At 41.0% G+C, this 21,749-nt stretch overlaps 1 protein-coding gene across 1 annotated transcript; it reads left to right on the forward strand.

Moving 5' to 3' along the window:
• The first annotated feature begins 311 nt into the window (after positions 1-311).
• On the forward strand, positions 312-21,742 carry LOC139421082 (uncharacterized). The gene is made up of 9 exons (XM_071171609.1): positions 312-442; positions 4,779-4,808; positions 6,766-7,071; positions 7,239-7,547; positions 8,463-8,786; positions 15,020-15,343; positions 15,510-15,641; positions 15,925-16,060; positions 20,920-21,742. Exons 1-9 carry the CDS (start codon positions 403-405, stop codon positions 21,152-21,154), a joined length of 1,836 nt encoding a protein of 611 aa, XP_071027710.1. The 5' UTR covers positions 312-402; the 3' UTR covers positions 21,155-21,742.
• The last annotated feature ends 7 nt before the right edge of the window (positions 21,743-21,749 follow it).

Here is a 21,749-nt window from a genome sequence, read left to right on the forward strand (position 1 = left end):
GTGTGGTCCAACTGTTGAGTGATTTGCACTAAACTGAACTGGATCCCCAATGCATTATTTGGAATTCCACTTATGTCTCCACTTCTTCTTTAGGAAGGAAAAGGCGTGACTCTGATCCACGTCTCCTAAGTCAAGACCATCAATCTATGCATTCTCTTTTGAGTCTCTTTTGGTTTTCCACCAATCATACAAGGGCTATATTGACCACAGAACTGTCTACTCTGCAGTAAATACAGCCACAGCACACATGGGGAAGTAACACTGAGCTGTGAACTGGAAATGCATACTTATATAGTAGCATCTACATTCACAAGACATTTTGCGACAGAGACTGGTCAACACACTTTTCACCAGAACGCTTGTTCAGGTCGACTAGAGAAAACACCTGTCTTTATTTCTGACATGAAGACCCAAATATGGAATATCTTCTGTCTGACAATGGGTGAGTTTAATTTCCAAAAAGTCCAATCTACTGGAATATGTCAGAAAATAGAGAAAACAGTAATATCTTGAACTTAATATTTTTAAGGGCTGCATATTGGATACAAGTACTCAGGGATGGATTCTACTTCAAATTGAGAAAAGTGTATCATGTTCATCATTCATTTATTGGAATGGTAAATTTGCTTGAAGCTTTATACTTGCACTGTCAAACCTCCACAGAGGGTTGAGTGTCTGCAGGTTCTCTCCTCCCTTGAGCTTGGTTGATTAATGAAGGTAACTGATTTATAAGGAACTCCCCTCACCTATAGGTCTTAATTGAAAGGAAGAATCTAAAACCTGCAGACGCTAGGCCATCCATGTAATGAGTTTGAGTTCAATCTCAAGTAAAGATTTGGATCTCTGTCAGTAATGGGGAAGAACTAGGAGTAATCTCTCCAGACTATCATACATCACTAGCCAATAGTCAAATGATCGGTCAATGTTTAGTAAAGGGATTGATATGCTGACTTCTGCCAGATAATTGATGCAAGCAATTTATATTTTCATAGAATTTACATATTTGACTACATTGAGATTGAGTTTTAAAACTGATTTCAATAATAATTCAACTTAAAATAATGATAACAATTACCAGTAGATGTATTTTAAGAGTGACTTACTTCCTGATTTGGCCTCGTTTTGAAGCTTAGTCATTATGAAACACTTCTGGCCTCATGATTGAAACCAAACAACAGTTTTCTTGGAGGTGTGGTTTTGACGTGGGTGTTTCTTGGGTTTGTTTATGACATTCAATCACAAGAAACATTGGAAGTAGTGAGTACAAAGGTAAGCTAAGTTATCTTTGCTATGGAGAGAAGAACGTTTTGAAGTCGAGGACTTCTCGCCCATCTCAAGATCAGCTTGAGCTCCAGTTCCAAATGTGTAGGCTAAAGCCTGCACTGACCTTGTGTTTAACCAAGCTGGCAGCAGCTTGCTAGCAAAGCTTGGGGATAGCTGAAGCTGGCTAGCCAATCAAGCTGAAATTCCCCTGTCAAATCAGTAATAGAAAGGAAGCCAGTGGTTTGGAATGTGTTTCATAATACACTCGTTCCACAACGAGGGCGGCAAGTAGCCTAGTGGTTAGAGCGTTGGACCTGTAACCGAAAGGATGCTAGATCAAATCCCTGAGCTGACGAGGTAAAAATCAGTCGTTTTCTGCCCCTGAACAAGGCAGTTAACCCACTGTTCCTAGGCCGTCATTGTAAATAAGAATGTGTTCTTAACTGACTTGCCTAGTTAAATGAAGATAAAATCTAAATATATACAACATTTTGCTATGAAAGTAGCTTGCAATGTAGTTTCAACAAGATGTAAAGACAGTGGAACTGTGGAAACAGTATCAACTGCGAGTTGAATGCCCAGTCATGAGTCAGCTCAGCTTGCCTACAACACAATGCTCTATAGCCTCGCTGGCTAGTCTTGGCTCGTCTCTCCTTATGTCCACTCTTAGACCTTTGCCCGGAGGACAAATCCCAGAACTACTAGTATCTCGACTGGTGTAGGCTACACGTGGAGATTACACAAACATCGCCCAGCTTAAGTCTGGATACCTTTTATCAACTAAAAATTGGCGATTGTGTTTTTGTTACAAAGACAAAACATATCCTGTAAATATCATATTGGTGTGCTTATGGAGACAATATTTCTACTCTTACCTAGCAAATATATGTAAGTTGCGTGTAGAGTACAACTTCAGCTGTCTAAGTACAATGGTATTCTATTTGGTCAAATCTAAGGATTTGTCTAACCACACACAGACATGCTCAGCTCTGTGGGTGAGGTTCTGGCTTTAAGTCGCCAGGGGGTGAAGAAGTCCCTTCCATCTATGTAATGCATTACAGGTGAGGACAGGTGCAGTCATGTGGCAGGAGGGGTGGAGACAGGGCTGTTACAGTGACTGTATTACAGCCAAACCGACCGTTTAGTCACGGTAACTAGGCTTCTGATGCTGCTGCCGATAGGCTTCTGATGCTGCTGCTCACACATACAGTGCATTCGGAAAGTATTCAGACCCCTTCACTTTTTCCAAATGTTGTCACATTGTAGCCTTATTCTAAAATGGATTAAATAAATCAAAAATCATCAATCTATCCACAATACCCCATAATGACAAAGCAAACACAGGTTTTTAGATACTTTTGCAGATTTATATAAAATAAAAAACACATGTGACGAATAGAACAGGTGTAGACCAGTGAAATACTTACTTACAAGCCCTTTCTTTACCAACAATGCAGTTTTAAGATAAATACCTAAAATAAATAAGAAATAAAGTGCAGCAGTAAAATAACAATAGCGAAGCTACATACAGGGGGTACCGGTACAGAGTCAATGTGCGGGGGCACCGGTTAGTCCAGGTTATTGAGGTAATATATACACATGTGGGTAGAGTTATTAAAGTGACTTATGCATATATAATTACAGAGAGTAGCAGCAGTGTAAAAGAGGGGGTGCAATGCAAGTAGTCTGGGTAGCTTCTTCACTTGTGTGATACTCTCGGGGGGGGGGGGGGGGGGGGGGGTTAATAATCATTCTGGTTGGCTGGGCTTGGCTCCCCAGTTACGTGGAATCCATAGATTAGGGCCTAAGGATTTGATTTAAATTGACTGATTTCCTTCTTTGAACTGTAACTCAGTAATATCTTTGACATTGTTGCATGTTGCTTTTATATTTTTGTTCAGTATAAATACCACAGGAGTCCTCTTACTTTTGAAAACTTTTACAGTCCTATTGATCAAACACTATGAACAGGTAGGCTCTCTCCCGCCTATGCACATCAACAACAACACGATCAACAACTAATGTTAGCTAGGCTAGGGATAGAGGTTAGGGTTAAGGTTAAGATTACGTTTAGGAGTTAGGTTAAAGGGTTAAGGTTAGGGGAAGGGTTAGTTAATGTGCTAAGTAGTTGCAAAGTAGCTAAAAAGTAGTAAGTGGTTGAAAAGTTGCAAATTAGCTAAAATGCTAAAGTTGACTGTGATGAGATTCGAACTCACAACCTTTGGATTTCTAGAATTTCTAGACGTTATACTGTCCTTGTCATGGATGGGCAGCAGATGACTATACCAAGTTCCAGTCCTATCAGCTAAAAACTCTTCTTGTTTTTAGCTGATAGTGGGCACGGGATCACCAACAATGGACAATTGAGGAGTGGAAATACATTGCCTGGTCTGACAAATCCCTGTTCCCGTTGTATCATGCTGATGGCAGAGTCAGGATTTGGCGTAAGCACCATGAGTCCATGGCCCCATCCTGCCTGGTGTCAACGGTACAGACTGGTGGTGGTGGTGTAATGGGGTGGGGAATGTATTCCTGGCACGTTAGTTCCTTGTATGCCAATTGAGCAACGTTTGAAGCCCAGCCTGGTCTGGGACACTCAAATTAGTATGACATGTTACATTTGGTATGGTTACAGAAGATAGATGGTTACTTAAGGCAAAAACAAAAGTAGGGTGGTTGGTTGAGGTGGATGGGTAGGCATCTAACGCAAACATCTAGTTAAAATCTCATCATGGAACAACACATGTCTAGCAAACCAAAGTTTGCGAGTTCGAATCTCATCACGGACAACTTTAGCATTTTAGCTAATTAGCAACTTTCCATAATATAATACGAAATGCTCTGAGACCAGGTTGGAATGCTGCACCTTGTATCATCTACTCCCTGAATAATTCAAGGTGTTCTGGAGGCAAAGTGGTGTCCTACCCGGTACTAGATGAACGTACCTAATAAACTGGCCCCTGAGTGTATATAAAACAACAGAAAATACAGTTTTCGACTGCACTGGGCCTTTACGTAGTTGTAGTGGACAATTAGGAATACAGTAATAGACAAACGAGAGAAAAAAGGTCCTGGAAGCAGATGGATATTTTGTCATTTTTTAACCGCCGTAACTGCCATTTCCTGTAGTCTAGAGCAAACAGTACCCTGTTAGGGTGTGTTGCCTGGCCTTAAATGATAACAAATAGAGTCAAATAAGGTCCACATGTGGTGCAGCGCCACTCTTACATTCTTTGGGCAGAACTCTGATTAGTACATCATTCATGTTTGATTGAATTTAGTTTGTGCTAACTAAACATTCTCACTATCCTCACTAAAATAGACATTGCCTTTCACATACTGAACTGACCAATCACACAGCATGCTTCTCGTGACAGTTTGTGGTGAACCACAGAATATTGCCTGCTGGCTCATCTTCAATTTTGTCTTACTGAAAAGTTTTTGTCTCAGCTGTGTGAATATTTTGAGACATTGACTACCACTAATTTCAATTTCAATTTGTTTTTCTTTATTAGTCTATCTATGGAATGGACCTCTACCTGCAGGTAAGTGAATCTCCTTTGGTTTTAGTCATGTTAATTCCTGAAACCATTGCGTGAAAGAAAACAATATCTTTAGCAAAGACATCTTTTTGACATCCAAATATTGATATTAAGATGTCTTAACTTTAACATTAGAATCGGTAGTAGTTCATACTATACCGCATTCATAGTATGCTGCACATATCACAAAAGAAAATGCTGGGTTGTTTGGATGACCCAACTGCTGGGTTGCAGGCTAGTTATTGATGCTGGGTTGTTTATGCTGGGTTATTGAGTATATCTCAATAACCCAGCATAAACAATCCAGCACCCAGTGGGTCAAGGAGGTGTGGCTTGATAATCATTTTTGTCATTCCGGTTAATATGTTCTGTTGTTATCACATATTAAGGCTGAACATTGATACGTTTCTAACTTTAATGAAGCTCATAAAAGTCTATGAGTTCGTTAAAAGCCTATGTACATCCCAATGTTGGGATATGTACATTTCAGTGGAGGCTCCTCAGAGTTGGAAGGGGAGGACCATCCTCCTCAGTGAAATTCATAAAAAAATGTAAATTTTAAACATTTACATAGTTATCCTATTTAGATAAAACTATACTAAATATAGTCACCAAATAATTGCTTAAAACACACTATTTTGCAAAGGCTTACAGTAGCCTCAACAGCACTCTGTAGGGTAGCACAATGGTGTAGCTTGAGGACTAGCTTCCGTCCTCCTCTGGGCACATTGACTTCAATACAAAAAATACAAAAAAACGCTCATGGTTCTCACCCCCTTCCATAGACTTACACAGTAATTATGACAAATTCTGGAGGACATCCTGCAGCCTATCAGAGCTTTTGCAGCATGAACTGACATGTTGTCCACCCAATCAAAGGATCAAATAATTAATCAGTAATAGCCAACTTTCCAAAAAAACACTGTAATTCTTCCAAGTCAAGGTAAGCTTTTGGTATTACTAATTTATTGCCACCGGGTCCTTCTCGCGTCTCTCCTCTTCCCTTCGCTTGTGGACTTCAATGCACAACACATCAGCTGTATGTGACCAGGCTAAAAAACCTGTCTGCCCATGTGTCACTGTCTGTCACCTCAAATTTGTCTCTCAACCTGTGTGCAGCTACATTGTAAACTTTCCTTCATAGGCTCGGTTGTAGCAATCTCATGATGGGTATAGGGAAAATTTGAGTATCATGTAGTAGCCTTAACCTATCGCTGTTACATTGAACTGGGTGAATGGACTATGAATGAGTCATCCAATATGCTGTATTAGAAATATGGCCATGCTCATGAAATCAAGTCCTCCTCCCTCATCTTAAACGGCACTAACCGCCACTGGTACATAACATAATACACATCCCAACATTTTTCTCAATGTTGGGATATGTAAATTATAATGTTGTGAATTTTATATTAGAATATGTCATGTGCAAAAATATAGAAAATGAGTGATGTACAAACATAAAATGATAAACAGGAATGACATTTACTCTCATGGGTGGCCAAAAATAACTATATGAAAGTCACGCCCATAATAGGTCACACCTCCTGAAAATAAATAACCTATGGATTACGTTAAAAAAGACCTAGCTGTTCGGTCAACACAAATGATGGTTAAAAAACAACAACTGATGGTTTAATTAACCCATGTTTGGTGTATCCCAACAACCCGACATGTTGGGTTATCCATGCAGCACAACTGTGTGGGTCCAAATAACCCATTGTGTGCTCTGTCCACTATTTAACCAGCTCTGGGTTACGAAAACAATTTGCCCATCATTTTATAGAGTGCAGATGAATTCTCTGTGTTATTTTTTACAATTTGTTTTTTCGTTCATCACAGCCATGAATTTGGATGTATAACTGTCCATGCCTTTTAACCTCCTAGAGTCCAGTTCCATGACTTGAATGACAATGGCCTTCCTTTTTGTCCCCCCCCCCCCCTCCCCCAAACCTGTAAGGTGCCCAGGTCAGGCTGGTCAATGGGAATGGTCCCTGCTCTGGGAGAGTGGAGATCTATCACAACAGCCAGTGGGGAACAGTGTGTGATGACAACTGGGATATGAATGATGCTAAGGTGGTCTGTAAACAGCTGGACTGTGGGAGTGCTATGAGTTCCCTAGGGTCTGCCTACTTTGGTCAGGGCAGTGGGCAGATCTGGATGGATAATATTGAATGCTCCGGTAGTGAAAGCACACTCAGACAGTGCTCACACACTACCACACATGACTGCAATCATGGTGAAGATGCTGGAGTTGTCTGTTCAGGTAAGGAATTCACCTTGTTCTGCCATTTTCTCCTGCCTGACACATTTCCATTGCTTTAGTTGATATCACGTAATGGGTGATGAGATAAAAAAAACTGTCCAGTTCCATGACTTGAATGACAATGGCCTTCATTTTTTGTCCCCCCTCCCCTCCCCCAAACCTGCAAGGTTCCCAGGTCAGGCTGGTCAATGGGAATGGTCGCTGCTCTGGGAGAGTGGAGATCTATCACAACAGCCAGTGGGGAACAGTGTGTGATGACAACTGGGATATGAATGATGCTAAGGTTGTCTGTAAACAGCTGGACTGTGGGAGTGCTATGAGTTCCCCAGGGTCTGCCCGCTTTGGTCAGGGCACTGGGCAGATCTGGATGGATGATATTGAATGCTCTGGTAGTGAAAGCACACTCAGACAGTGCTCACACACTACAAAACATAACTGCAAACATGATGAAGATGCTGGTGTTGTCTGCCTCTCAGGTAGGAGGTTTTATTGTGCTATTGACATCTTGTGACATGAGTGATGCACAAACAATTTGAGATCCTCGCAAAAGAAAAACATTAACATAAAAAAAGAAATTAACAATGGGGTAGAATCACAACAAAATTAATTTTGAATACCATTGCTAGTGAATTTAAATGTGTTGAGTCAGTTATATGCAATGTTCATAGATGACCAGCAGGGTCAAAAATTAATAATAATCACTGTGGTTGTAGAGGGTGCAACAGGTCAGCACCTCAGGAGTAAATGTCAGTTGGCTTATCATAGCCGATCATTCAGAGTTAGAGACAGCAGGTGCGGTAGAGAGAGAGAGAATCGAAAACAGCAGGTCCGGGACAAGGTACAGGTCAGGGTTCCATAGCCGCAAGCAGAACAGTTGAAACTGGAGCAGCAGCATGACCAGGTGGACTGGGAACAGCAAGTGACCCTCTAAAAGCCCCAAATAAATCTGAGATCTGCCACAGAGGTTGCCTAGGGTGATGGATTTGACATAATCTGCTCCGTCACAACACAACACTTGGGTGGAGCATTCAAATTTCAGAAGTCTTTAGGCTCGTTCAGAATGGACAAAACCACAAGTAGCAACTCTGTCATCTTCAACATTCCTAAAGAGGTCTTTAGCCATGAGGGGTCATACCGATGTCAGTATGAGTCAAGGGTATTCAGTCGAGACTTCAGCTCCCCTCAAAGTGACTCTTTTGAATGATCTGTTATAGGTGAGCAACTAAACATTAATGGGTGAACACTGGGTTCCGAGATTATATGTTCTTTATTACAAGAGTTTGGATATCTCTTCATAATGTATTCTAACATAGTGTTCTCTTGTCGAGAAAGATTACTGTTATGCTGCAGTTAAGTGCACACGTTAACAACCTGCTCTTGTCTTTTGCTAGTTGTCTTGTTACAGCCCAACATCTCTCTCAATGTTCCAAATGGAGGGATGTTCTGGGGACTTCAGGGGCCAGAGGTGACCAGCGGCCACAGCTTCTCCATCACCTGCTCCATTCAGCCACAGTATCCTGGAGGCCTCTTCTATCTGGACTTCTCTGGGTCCAACAGGACTGATACTCAGCCAGCAGTCAACCACTCTGCCTCCTTTCACTTTCCTGTTGCAGACTATACAGACCAGGGGAACTACAGTTGTGTTTATGAAGTTAATGTCTCCACCCTGTCATTCCATTCTACCAAGACAGAGTTGCTGACAGTCGGCATTCGAGGTAAAATACATTTTATTTTTATGTTTTCAAGTGCATTACCATGAAGGCCATCAATGTTCAACCTTAATATGTGATAACAATACAACAGAACGTATTAACCGGAATGACAACAATTAGTATCAAGCCACACCTCCTTGACCCACTGGGTGCTGGATGGTTTATGCTGGGTTACAGTCACCAAATAATTGCTTAAAACACACTATTTTTCAAAGGCCTACAGTAGCCTCAACAGCACTCTATAGGGTAGCACAATGGTGTAGCTTGAGGACAACTAGCTTCCGTCCTCCTCTGGGCACATTGGCTTCAATACAAAACCTAGGACGCTCATGGTTCTCACCCCCTTCCATAGGCTTACACAGTAATTATGACAAATTCTGGAGGCTGCAGGATGTCCTATCAGAGCTTTTGCAGCATGAACTGACATGTTGTCCACCCAATCAAAGGATCAAATAATTAATCTAGTATTGAAAGCGTACGCTACAGCTAGCAGTGCAGTGCAGTGTATAAAATGTGGTGAGTTGTTGACTCAACCAGAGAGAACGACAATAGTTGAACAGTTTTGAACAAATTAATTTAGTCCCGAATCAAGGAGAAATAGAGAGAGAGATTTCGTAATTTCAGTTTCACTTACTTAGCTAGCAGATTTTTCCTACTGAAACACCCTGCTCAAACAGAGGGATGCTATGTTAGCTAGCTGGCTATGACTTTCCAAAATAACACTGGTATTCTTCCAAGTCAAGGTAAGCTTTTGGTATTACTAATACAGTGCCTTGCGAAAGTATTCGGCCCCCTTGAACTTTGCGACCTTTTGCCACATTTCAGGCTTCAAACATAAAGATATAAAACTGTATTTTTTTGTGAAGAATCAACAACAAGTGGGACACAATCATGAAGTGGAACGACATTTATTGGATATTTCAAACTTTTTTAACGAATCAAAAACTGAAAAATTGGGCGTGCAAAATTATTCAGCCCCCTTAAGTTAATACTTTGTAGCGCCACCTTTTGCTGCGATTACAGCTGTAAGTCGCTTGGGGTATGTCTCTATCAGTTTTGCACATTGAGAGACTGAAATGTTTTCCCATTCCTCCTTGCAAAACAGCTCGAGCTCAGTGAGGTTGGATGGAGAGCATTTGTGAACAGCAGTTTTCAGTTCTTTCCACAGATTCTCGATTGGATTCAGGTCTGGACTTTGACTTGGCCATTCTAACACCTGGATATGTTTATTTTTGAACCATTCCATTGTAGATTTTGCTTTATGTTTTGGATCATTGTCTTGTTGGAAGACAAATCTCCGTCCCAGTCTCAGGTCTTTTGCAGACTCCATCAGGTTTTCTTCCAGAATGGTCCTGTATTTGGCTCAATCCATCTTCCCATCAATTTTAACCATCTTCCCTGTCCCTGCTGAAGAAAAGCAGGCCCAAACCATGATGCTGCCACCACCATGTTTGACAGTGGGGATGGTGTGTTCAGCTGTGTTGCTTTTACGCCAAATATAACGTTTTGCATTGTTGCCAAAAAGTTCAATTTTGGTTTCATCTGACCAGAGCACCTTCTTCCACATGTTTGGTGTGTCTCCCAGGTAGCTTGTGGCAAACTTTAAACGACACTTTTTATGGATATCTTTAAGAAATGGCTTTCTTCTTGCCACTCTTCCATAAAGGCCAGATTTGTGCAATATACGACTGATTGTTGTCCTATGGACAGAGTCTCCCACCTCAGCTGTAGATCTCTGCAGTTCATCCAGAGTGATCATGGGCCTCTTGGCTGCATCTCTGATCAGTCTTTTCCTTGTATGAGCTGAAAGTTTAGAGGGACGGCCAGGTCTTGGTAGATTTGCAGTGGTCTGATACTCCTTCCATTTCAATATTATCGCTTGCACAGTGCTCCTTGGGATGTTTAAAGCTTGGGAAATCTTTTTGTATCCAAATCCGGCTTTAAACTTCTTCACAACAGTATCTCGGACCTGCCTGGTGTGTTCCTTGTTCTTCATGATGCTCTCTGCGCTTTTGACGGACCTCTGAGACTATCACAATGCAGGTGCATTTATACGGAGACTTGATTACACACAGGTGGATTGTATTTATCATCCTTAGTCATTTAGGTCAACATTGGATCATTCAGAGATCCTCACTGAACTTCTGGAGAGAGTTTGCTGCACTGAAAGTAAAGGGGCTGAATAATTTTGCACGCCCAATTTTTCAGTTTTTGATTTGTTAAAAAAGTTTGAAATATCCAATAAATGTCGTTCCACTTCATGATTGTGTCCCACTTGTTGTTGATTCTTCACAAAAAAATACAGTTTTATATCTTTATGTTTGAAGCCTGAAATGTGGCAAAAGGTCGCAAAGTTCAAGGGGGGCGAATACTTTCGCAAGGCACTGTATATTGCCACCGGGTCCTTCTCGCATCTCTCCTCTTCCGTTCGCTTGTGGACTTCAATGCACAACACATCAGCTGTATGTGACCAGGCTAAAAAACCTGTCTGTCCATGTGTCACTGTCTGTCACCTCAAATTTGTCTCTCAACCTGTGTGCAGCTACATTGTAAACTTTTCTTCATAGGCTCGGTTGTAGCAACCTCATGATGGGTATAGGGAAAATTAAAGTTACATTGAACTGGGTGAATGGACTATGAATGAGTCATCCAATATGCTGTATTAGAAATATGGCCATGCTCATGAAATCAAGTCCTCCTCCCTCATCTTAAACGGCACTAACCGCCACTGGTACATAACATAATACACATCCCAATTTTTTTTTCTCAATGTTGGGATATGTAAATTATAATGTTGTGAATTTTATAATAGAATATGTCATGTGCAAAAATATAGAACATTTGTGATGTACAAACTTAAAATGATAAACAGGAATGACATTTACTCTCATGGGTGGCCAAAAATAACTATATGAAAGCCAAGCCCATGATAGTTCACACCTCCTGAAAATAAATAACCTATGGATTACGTTAAAAAAGACCTAGCTGTTCGGTCATCACAAATTATGGTTAAGTTAACCCATGCTGGTGTTGTCTGTTCAGGTAAGGAATTCACCTTGTTCTGCCATTCTCTCCTGCCTGACACATTTCCATTGCTTTAGTTGATATCATGTAATGGGTGATGAGATAAAAAAAAATGTCCAGTTCCATGACTTGAATGTCCATGGCCTTCATTTGTGTCTCCCTCCCCCAAACCTGCAAGGTGCCCAGGTCAGGCTGGTCAATGGGAATGGTCCCTGCTCTGGGAGAGTGGAGATCTATCACAACAGCCAGAGGGGAACAGTGTGTGATGACAACTGGGATATGAATGATGCTAAGGTGGTCTGTAAACAGCTGGGCTGTGTGAGTGCTATGAGTTCCCCAGGGTCTGTCCGCTTTGGTCAGGGTACTGGGCAGATCTGGATGGATAATATTGAATGCTCTGATAGTGAAAGCACACTCAGACAGTGCTCACACACTACAACACATAACTGCAATCATGGTGAAGATGCTGGTGTTGTCTGCCTCTCAGGTAGGAGGTTTTATTGTGCTATTGGCATCTTGTGACGAGTGATGCACAAACAATTTGAGATCCTCGGAAAAGAAAAAACGTTAATATAAAAAAAGAAATGAACAATGGGGTAGAAGCACAACAAAATTAATTTTGAATACCATTGCTAGTGAATTTAAATGTGTTGAGTCAGTTATATGCAATGTTCATAGATGACCAGCAGGGTCAAATAATAATAATAATCACTGTGGTTGTAGAAGGTGCAACAGGTCAGCACCTCAGGAGTAAATGTCAGTTGGCTTTTCATAGCCGATCATTCAGAGTTAGAGACAGCAGGTGCGGTAGAGAGAGAGAATCGAAAACAGCAGGTCCGGGACAAGGTAGCACGTCTGCTGAACAGGTCAGGGTTCCATAGCCACCAGCAGAGCAGTTGAAACTGGTGCAGCAGCATGACCAGGTGGACTGGGAACAGCAAGTGACCCTCTCAAAGCCCCAAATAAATCTGAGATCTGCCACAGAGGTTGCCTGCGGTGACGGAGTTGACATCATCTGCTCCGTCACAACACAACACTTGGGTGGAGCATTCAAATTTCAGAAGACTTTAGGCTCGTACAGAATGGACAAAACCACAAGTAGCAACTCTGTCATCTTCAACATTCCTAAAGAGGTCTTTAGCCATTTCTCTATGGCTGGCCATACTTTCCACCTGGCTAACCCTACCCCGGTCAACTGCCCGGCACCCTCCACAGCAACCCGCCCAAGCCCCCACCATTTCTCCTTCACCTATATCCATATAGCTGATGTTCTGAAAGAGCTGCAAAATCTGGACCCCTACAAATCAGCCGGGCTAGACAATCTGGACCCTCTCTTTCTTAAATTATCTGCCAAAATTGTTGCAACCCCTATTACTAGCCTGTTCAACCTTTCTTTCGTATCGTCTGAAATTCCCAAAGATTGGAAAGCTGCCACGGTCATTCCCCTCTTCAAAGGGGGAGACACTCTAGACCCAAACTGCTACAGACCTATATCTATCCTACCCTGCATCTCTAAGGTCTTCGAAAGCCAAGTTAACAAACAGATGACTGACCATTTTGAATCACATTGTACCTTCTCCGCTATGCAATCAGGTTTCCGAGCTGGTCATGGGTGCACCTCAGCCATGCTCAAGGTCCTTAACGATATCATAACCGCCATCGATAAGAGACATTACTGTGCAGCTGTATTCATCGACCTGGCCAAGGCTTTCGACTCTGTCAATCACCACATTCTTATTGGCAGACTCAACAGCCTTGGTTTCTCAAATGATTGCCTCGCCTGGTTCACCAACTACTTCTCTGATAGAGTTCAGTGTGTCAAATCGGAGGGCCTGTTGTCCGGACCTCTGGCAGTCTCTATGGGGGTGCCACAGCGTTCAATTCTTGGGCCGACTCTCTTCACTGTATACATCAATGATGTCGCTCTTGCTGCTGGTGATTCTCTAATCCACCTCTACGCAGACAACACCATTCTGTATACTTCTGGCCCTTCTTTGGACACTGTGTTAACTAACCTCCAGACGAGCTTCAATGCCATACAACTCCTTCCGTGGCATCCAACTGCTCTTAAACGCAAATAAAACTAAATGCATGCTATTCAACCGATCATTGCCCGCACCTGCCCGCCCATCCAGCATCACTACTCTGGACGGCTCTGACTTAGAATACGTGGATAACTACAAATACCTAGGTGTCTGGCTAGACTGTAAACTCTCCTTCCAGACTCACATTAAGAATCTCCAATCCAAAATGAAACCTAGAATCGGCTTCCTATTTCACAACAAACCTTCCTTCACTCATGCTGCCTAACATACCCTCGTAAAACTGACCATCCTACCGATCCTTGACTTTGGCGATGTCATCTATAAAGTAGCCTCCAACACTCTACTCAGCAAACTGGATGTAGTCTATCACAGTGCCATCCGTTTTGTCACCCATATTCTACCCACCACTGCGACCTGTACGCTCTCGTTGGCTGGCCCTCGCTTCATACTCGTCGCAAAACCCACTGGCTACAGGTTATCTACAAGTCTCTGATAGGTAAAGCCCCACCCTATCTCAGCTCGCTGGTCACCATAGCAGCACCAACTCGTAGCACACACTCCAGCCGGTATATCTCACTGGTCATCCCCAAAGCCAATTCCTCCTTTGGTCACCTTTCCTTCCAGTTCTCTGCTGCCACTGACTGGAACGAACTGCAAAAATCACTGAACCTTATTTGCACTCACTGTATATAGATTTTTCTTTTTTTAAATGTCTACCGTATTATTGACTGTATGTTTTGTTCATTCCATGTGTAACTCTGTGTTGTTGTATGTGTCGAACTGCCGTGCTTTATCTTGGCCAGGTCGCAGTTGCAAATGAGAACTTGTTCTCAACTAGCTTACCGGGTTGAATAAAGGTTAAATAAAAAATAAAATAAAATAAGCGGTCATACCAATTTCAGTATGAGACGAGGGTATCCAGTCGAGACTTCAGCTCCCCTCAAAGTGACTCTGTTGAATTATCTGTTATAGGTGAGCAACTAAACATTAATGGGTTAACACCATCAGCAAGAGGAACACTGGGTTCCGAGATTATACGTTCTTTAATGCAAGAGTTTGGATATCTCTTCATAATGTATTCTAACATAGTGTTCTCTTGTCGAGAAAGATTACTGTTATGCTGCAGTTAAGTGCACACGTTAACAACCTGCTCTTGTCTTTTGCTAGTTGTCTTGTTACAGCCCAACATCTCTCTCAATGCTCCAAATGGAGGGATGTTCTGGGGACTTCAGGGGCCAGAGGTGACCAGGGGCCACAGCTTCTCCATCACTTGCTCCATTCAGCCACAGTATCCTGGAGGCCTCTTCTGCCTGGAATTCTCTGGGTCCAACAGGACTGAAACTAAGCCAGCAGTCAACCACTCTGCCTCCTTTCACTTTCCTGTTGCAGACTATACAGACCAGGGGAACTACAGTTGTGTTTATGAAGTTAATGTCTCCACCCTGTCATTCCATTCTACCAAGACAGAGTTGCTGACAGTCGGCATTCGAGGTAAAATACATTTTATTTTTATGTTTTCAAGTGCATTACCATGAAGGCCATATGTAAGGATTGTGAGTAGACAAAAATGTTTTACTTTGCAGAAGAATTTGATAGCTATACGAATTATAAAATGTGGTCTTCTGAAAGATGTTGAATATGGTGTTTCTCTCCATAGCATCCATAGTCCCCATTATTGCCTCTGGTGCAATAGGTGGGCTACTGCTCCTCCTCCTGCTGCTCATCCCTTGTCTAGTCTGCAGGAAGATAAGCAGCAGAGAGCAGTCTATTATGATAAACCCAAGAGAAAGTAAGATCTAGCTGCTCTAAACAGGATTCAGGTTCGGGCTGCAAAATACCCAGGTTTTCAAGAACACTCAGTTGGAAGATTCCTGAAAATCAGGAAGGATTCATCAGGAATATATGGAATCCTCCAACCAGGATATTTTGAAAACCTGGACATTTTGATTACTGGAATTTTTCAACCCTAATTTTGTTGTGGTTTTGTACTGTTTATGATATCTATTCCTGCATATATTCACTGACGTTATTTATATGAATTAAACTGATCAATCCCAACACTGTGGTTGCAGCGATGGAGGGAAATGATGAAGAGGACTATGTCAACGTAGAAACCTTTGTCAACAAGAGAAAATATGAAGACCTGAAAAAAGGATGCGATGCAGAAATGTATATGAAAAAGGAGTTGCTTACCAGTAAAAATAATGAGTAAGTTATGCGTTGTCTCTATCTTCTTGCCCTTTGTGCTGTTGTCCGTGCCCAATCCTGTCTGTACCCTATTTTGTGCTGCTACCATATTGTTCTGCTGCCATGTTGTGTTGCTCCCATGTTGTTGTCATGTTGTGTTGCTGCCATGCTATGTTGTTGTCTTAGGTCTCTCTTTATGTAGTGTTGTGTTGTCTCTCTTGTCGTGATGTGTGTCAGCGAGGGAGGAAAATGATGAAGAAGACTATGTCAACGCAGAAACCTTTGTCAACAAGAGCAAAGATGAAGACATGAAAGAAGGATGCCATGCAGGAATGTACAGTGGGGAGAACAAGTATTTGATACACTGCCGATTTTGCAGGTTTTCCTACTTACAAAGCATATAGAGGTCTGTAATTTTAATCATAGGTACACTTCAACTATGAGAGATTTAATCTAAAACAAAATCCAGAAAATCACATTGTATGATTTTTAAGTAATTCATTTCCACTTCTTGATGCTACCCATCCCTTAAGCGGGATAATTGTCATCGGCAACCGCTGAATAACATAGCTCCTCAGTCAAATATTATGCTTTACAGCGAAAGCAATCCAAGCGTTTGTGTAAGTTTATCGATCACATGACAAACATTAAGTACACTTAGCATCAGGTAGCTTGGTCACGAAAATCAGAAAAGCAATCAAATTAATCGTTTACCTTTGATGATCTTCGGATGTGTTCACTCACGAGACTCTCAGTTACACAACAAATGTTCCTTTTGTTCCATAAAGATTATTTTTTTATCCAAAATACCTCCGTTTGTTTGGCGCATTATGTTCAGAAATCCACAGGAAAGAGTGGTCACGACAACGCAGACAAATTCCAAATAATATCCGTAATGTCCACAGAAACATGTCAAACGTTTTTTATAATCAATCCTCAGGTTGTTTTTAAAATATATAATCGATAATATATCAACCGCAAATGTCTTTCACAGTGGGAGAGGGAAAAGCTATACCTATCCAAACTCTGTTGCGGGGTCAAAACTCATGTGACCACTTAACGCGATATTATTGTTCTGGCTCATTTTTTCAAAATAAAAGCCTGAAACTATGTCTGAGTACTGTTGACACCTTGAGGAAGAGATAGGAAAAGGAATCTGGTTGATATCCCGTTAAATGTAGCAATGGGAGGCTATGGAACATGGAGTTTTCAAAATAGAAGTCACTTCCTGGTTCAATTTTTCTCATGGTTTCGCCTGCAATATTAGTTCTGTTATACTCACAGACAATATTTTGACAGTTTTGGAAACTTTAGAATGTTTTCTATCCTAATCTGTCAATTATATACATATTCTAGCATCTGGTCCTGAGAAATAGGCCGTTTACTTTGGGAACGTTATTTTTCCAAACATAAAAATAGTGCCCCCTAGCTTCAAGAGGTAGCTCTTAGCGCTACCCCCCTACTTTATTCAATTTCCGCCTGAAGACATACCCAAATCTAACTGCCTGTAGCTCTGGCCCAGAAGCAAGGATATGCATATTCTTGGTACCATTTGAAAGAAAACTCTCTGAAGTTTGTGTAAATGTGAATTGAATGTAGGAGAATATAACACAATATATCTGGTTTAGATAATACAATGAAAAAATATATACGTTTTTTATTTTTATTGTTGTATCATCATCTTTAAAATGAACAAGATAAAACAAACATTCAGATAGGATGATGGGGACAATTTCAGTGAAAAATACAAGAGGGCAACAGTACTTGTGCAAAGTTTCAGAATGATAATTTCCAAAATGAGTGTGCTACATGACATTTATCATGAAGTCACCCAGGTGTCCCACACAAGTAGTCCAAATGTACCAAGTGGCCAAATTGGTGAAGGTATACATTTTGAAACAAATAACTATATACAAAATGCCAAAATGGTATTCTAACACACGCCCCCAAGAAATGGAGAAAAAAATATATACATTTACAAAATAACATGGGTAACTATTTACATACTTTCAATATTTGGAAGACCCTCAGTCCTCTATCAAATCAAATTGATTTATATAGCCCTTCGTACATCAGCTAATATCTCAAAGTGCTGTACAGAAACCCAGCCTAAAACCCCAAACAGCAAGCAATGCAGGTGTAGAAGCACGGTGGCTAGGAAAAACTCCCTAGAAAGGCCAAAACCTAGGAAGAAACCTAGAGAGGAACCAGGCTATGAGGGAGGGCCAGTCCTCTTCTGGCTGTGCCGGGTGGAGAGTATAACAGAATATGGCCAAGATTTTCAAATGTTCATAGATGACCAGCAGGGTCAAATAATAATAATCACAGTAGTTGTAGAGGATGCAACAGGACAGCACCTCAAGAGTAAATATGAACAGTTTAGGGTTCCATAGCCACAGGCAGAACAGTTGAAACTGGAACAGCAGCAAGGCCAGGTGGACTGGGGACAGCAAGGAGTCATCATGCCAGGTAGTCCTGACACATGGTCCTAGGGCTCAGGTCCTCCTCCGAGAGAAAGAGAGAATTAGAGAGAGCATACTTAAATTCCCACAGGACACCGGATAAGACAAAAGAAGTACTCCAGATATAACAAACTGACCTTAGCCCCCCGACACATAAACTACTGCAGCATAAAAACTGGAGGCTGAGACATGAGGGGTCAGGAGACACTGTGGTCCCATCCGATAAGACCCCGGACAGAGCCAAACAGGAAGGATATAACATCACCCACTTTGCCAAAGCTCTACACAATATTGTGCTGCTGAGGTATAATATACAGATATATATATAGAGTACAGGGAACATAAGGTTGAATATATTATTATAGACCTGCTAGATCTACTGTCTCTTTTATATTATGACATTTCAGCTAGATCTACTGTCTCTATTATATTATGACAGACCAGCTAGATCTACTGTCTTTATTATATTACAACAGACCAGCTGTATCTACTGTCTCCATTTCACTTTGGTCATTGTTGTGGGCCTGCCCTCCCCTCAACAGCCTCAAATAGGCTATTTCATGTGGGTTGGGGTGGGGCACATTTCATCACTTTTCAGTACATTTCATTACATAATTTCATTACATTACATTTTTATATATTGCTTCTAAAATTTGAAAAAATCACAAATAATATTTTATATTATTAATTTCAAACAAGGGCATTAGCATGAGAATAACTTACCAGTCCAAAGCAGTGACATTCTTCCTCTTCTGCAGGCACCATTACAGATTATGCACAGTGGCTACAACGGTGTCCTCTCTGTTCAAAAAATATTCCTCCACTTGGGAATCGCTAAATGAATCGTCCTACAACAATCTCTGTCTCACATTTCCGATCTATTTCTTCTAAAATTGTGTGTACATCTGTATATCTAGACTTAGATTTAGCTTTCCCTGACTTATTTGCCATACTGATTGATATATAAACAGCTGAATCTGCGCGTTTACCAAAACAACGCTGTGCGTAAAATGCGTAGCTCCTTCCGGAATAAATCTTCAATAGCGAATGACTCTCTTTACTCCGAAGTTTACGACATGGGTTCCTCTTCCAACACACAACCACTGCATATTGCCGTTTACCTCAGCTCATTGGCTATCTACCCAGCTAGATTTCAAGACGATCAGTGGTCATTGGGTTAAAATTCAACGAAACAGTGGTCATATCATTGGTGCACAGTGATGTCATTACTTGTTGTCTTCAAAACGGTTTCTTTCAGTCAATACGTCCCGCGAAATGGCCCATCAGGTTTGGTTGTGTTACAAACAAACCAGTTGATTGCAATGAAACCAAACATGACTGGAAAAGTCACGTTTTGTGTGGGTTATTTACCTGGAATGTGTCGTCGAAAATGGAATGAGACGGAATTCACGACACAAGCGGTTCACAAAATGTTTCGTGTTAGGCTATAAAAACGGATTTTATCAAACATAAGATAATTCATTGTGTAACAATGAGCATTGGGATTGCAAACAGACGAAGATCGTCAAAGGTAAACTATTTATTTTAATGCAGTATGTGATTTTGTTACGCCTGTGCTGGTTGAAATTGTTTTTTTGGGGGGGGCTCTATCCTCAGATAATCGCATCGTATTCTTTCACAGTAAATCCTTTTTTAAATCCGACGCAGTTGGATTAGCAAGATTCTAGGCTTTTGATACATGTGAGACACTTGTATTTTCATGAATGGTTAATATGACTATTTATGTAGCGATCACCGTATGTTGTGGAATTTCAGCCCGCTACCGGGTTCCGTGCTCAGAGAGGTTAAATCAAGTCAAAATACGTTTCTATCCAATACTCAGGTACCCTAAAATGTAACTAAACTATGATATTTCATACGGAAAGAAGTATGTTCAATAGGAAAGTAGAATTATCAGGTGCATGTCCTCTTCGTTGCGCGTGCACACACTGATTTCCAACTCTGACTCCCAGTACCAAAACTCACAATTCTTCCTCGTTTGGGAAGAAACAAGCCTGAAAACTTGAACAAAGACCGTTTGCATCTAGTGTAAGCCATAGAAATTGCAATCTGGTCTCTGGAATTGCATATGACTCATAGCTTTCATTGTAAGAGCATGGGCTCTCTCTCAAAAAAAGTCTGGTTGGTTTTTCTTTGGATTTTCTCCTACCGTCTCAATTGTGTTATAGTCGTATACATTATTTTAACATTTCTAGAAACTTCAAAGAGTTTTCTATCCAATGGTACCAATTATCTGCATATCCCGGCTTCTGGGCCTGAGTAACAGGCAGATTACTTTTGGCACATCAGTCAGACAGGAAGTGGAGAATAATAGACCCTAGCCTGAGTTTTTTCGTAGGTAATGTTTGGTGAATCTGGCCCTAGGCATGTAACTCAAATGTTTGTATTCATCCTCAGGAATGCTCCAGGAGCCATGAACAAGTTTGGAAACAACCAAGGTGAAGGGCCAGAGGCAAGTGAGGAAGATGAGGCCGACTATGAAAATGCAGATATCTTCACAGAGAGAGATTTTGCTGAAGACATCTACGATGAAGACAGTGAGTCTTTAGACCTGGAGCAGCTCACTTCATGTAAATCTGGAAGGGAGAATGACTATGAAGAGGATGACAACATATACACAAACTATGAGTGAAGGCCTTGTAATACGAATGCTGATGCAGAGATACTGATGCCAGGAAAGGCATGAAAGGTTAGCTTTGTGAGTTGAATTATAAGGGCTTAAAAAAAACAACTTTTTCATCAAAATGTTCACTTAGTAGATAAGAGCAAAGGCTTTGTTTGAATATTAATTAGAATTTCAACGTAAATAGTTTGGGTATATTATTTCTAGTTGTATTGTTTCCAGGTACTTGTATGAGTTTTCTGACTTGACTATGTTATATATATTTTAAAATAATGGCATTATATTATGACATTATTTACTTCAGTTTAAAAAGAGTGATTGTCTTGATGAATTGGCTGAAAGCATTGAACATAATCTATTATTTCATTTTTTAAGTATATATTAATACTATTTCTCTTCTATAACGTTCAGTGTGCTGTCAAAGAATAGTCTGTAGCAATGACTGGTTGTGATGTGCTAAACTTGAGATCTACTGTATGACAAACTGTAAAAAACAAAAAACATTTGTACTGTGTGTGTAAATCTAACAATCATTTGATTTCAGTGTACATTTTCAATTATTGTGTGTATGGCTTTAAAGAACATGAAATCCATGAACCCTGAC

Source organism: Oncorhynchus clarkii, chromosome 12 (assembly GCF_045791955.1).
Source record: "Oncorhynchus clarkii lewisi isolate Uvic-CL-2024 chromosome 12, UVic_Ocla_1.0, whole genome shotgun sequence".
NCBI lineage: Eukaryota > Metazoa > Chordata > Actinopteri > Salmoniformes > Salmonidae > Oncorhynchus > Oncorhynchus clarkii.

Coding starts and splice junctions, on each gene's coding strand:
- LOC139421082 (XM_071171609.1), top strand. CDS start 403: ATGAAGACCCAAATATGGAATATCTTCTGTCTGACAATGG. Junction 443..4,778: donor TATCTTCTGTCTGACAATGG/GTGAGTTTAATT, acceptor TTTCTTTATTAG/TCTATCTATGGAATGGACCT. Junction 7,548..8,462: donor TGGTGTTGTCTGCCTCTCAG/GTAGGAGGTTTT, acceptor GTCTTTTGCTAG/TTGTCTTGTTACAGCCCAAC.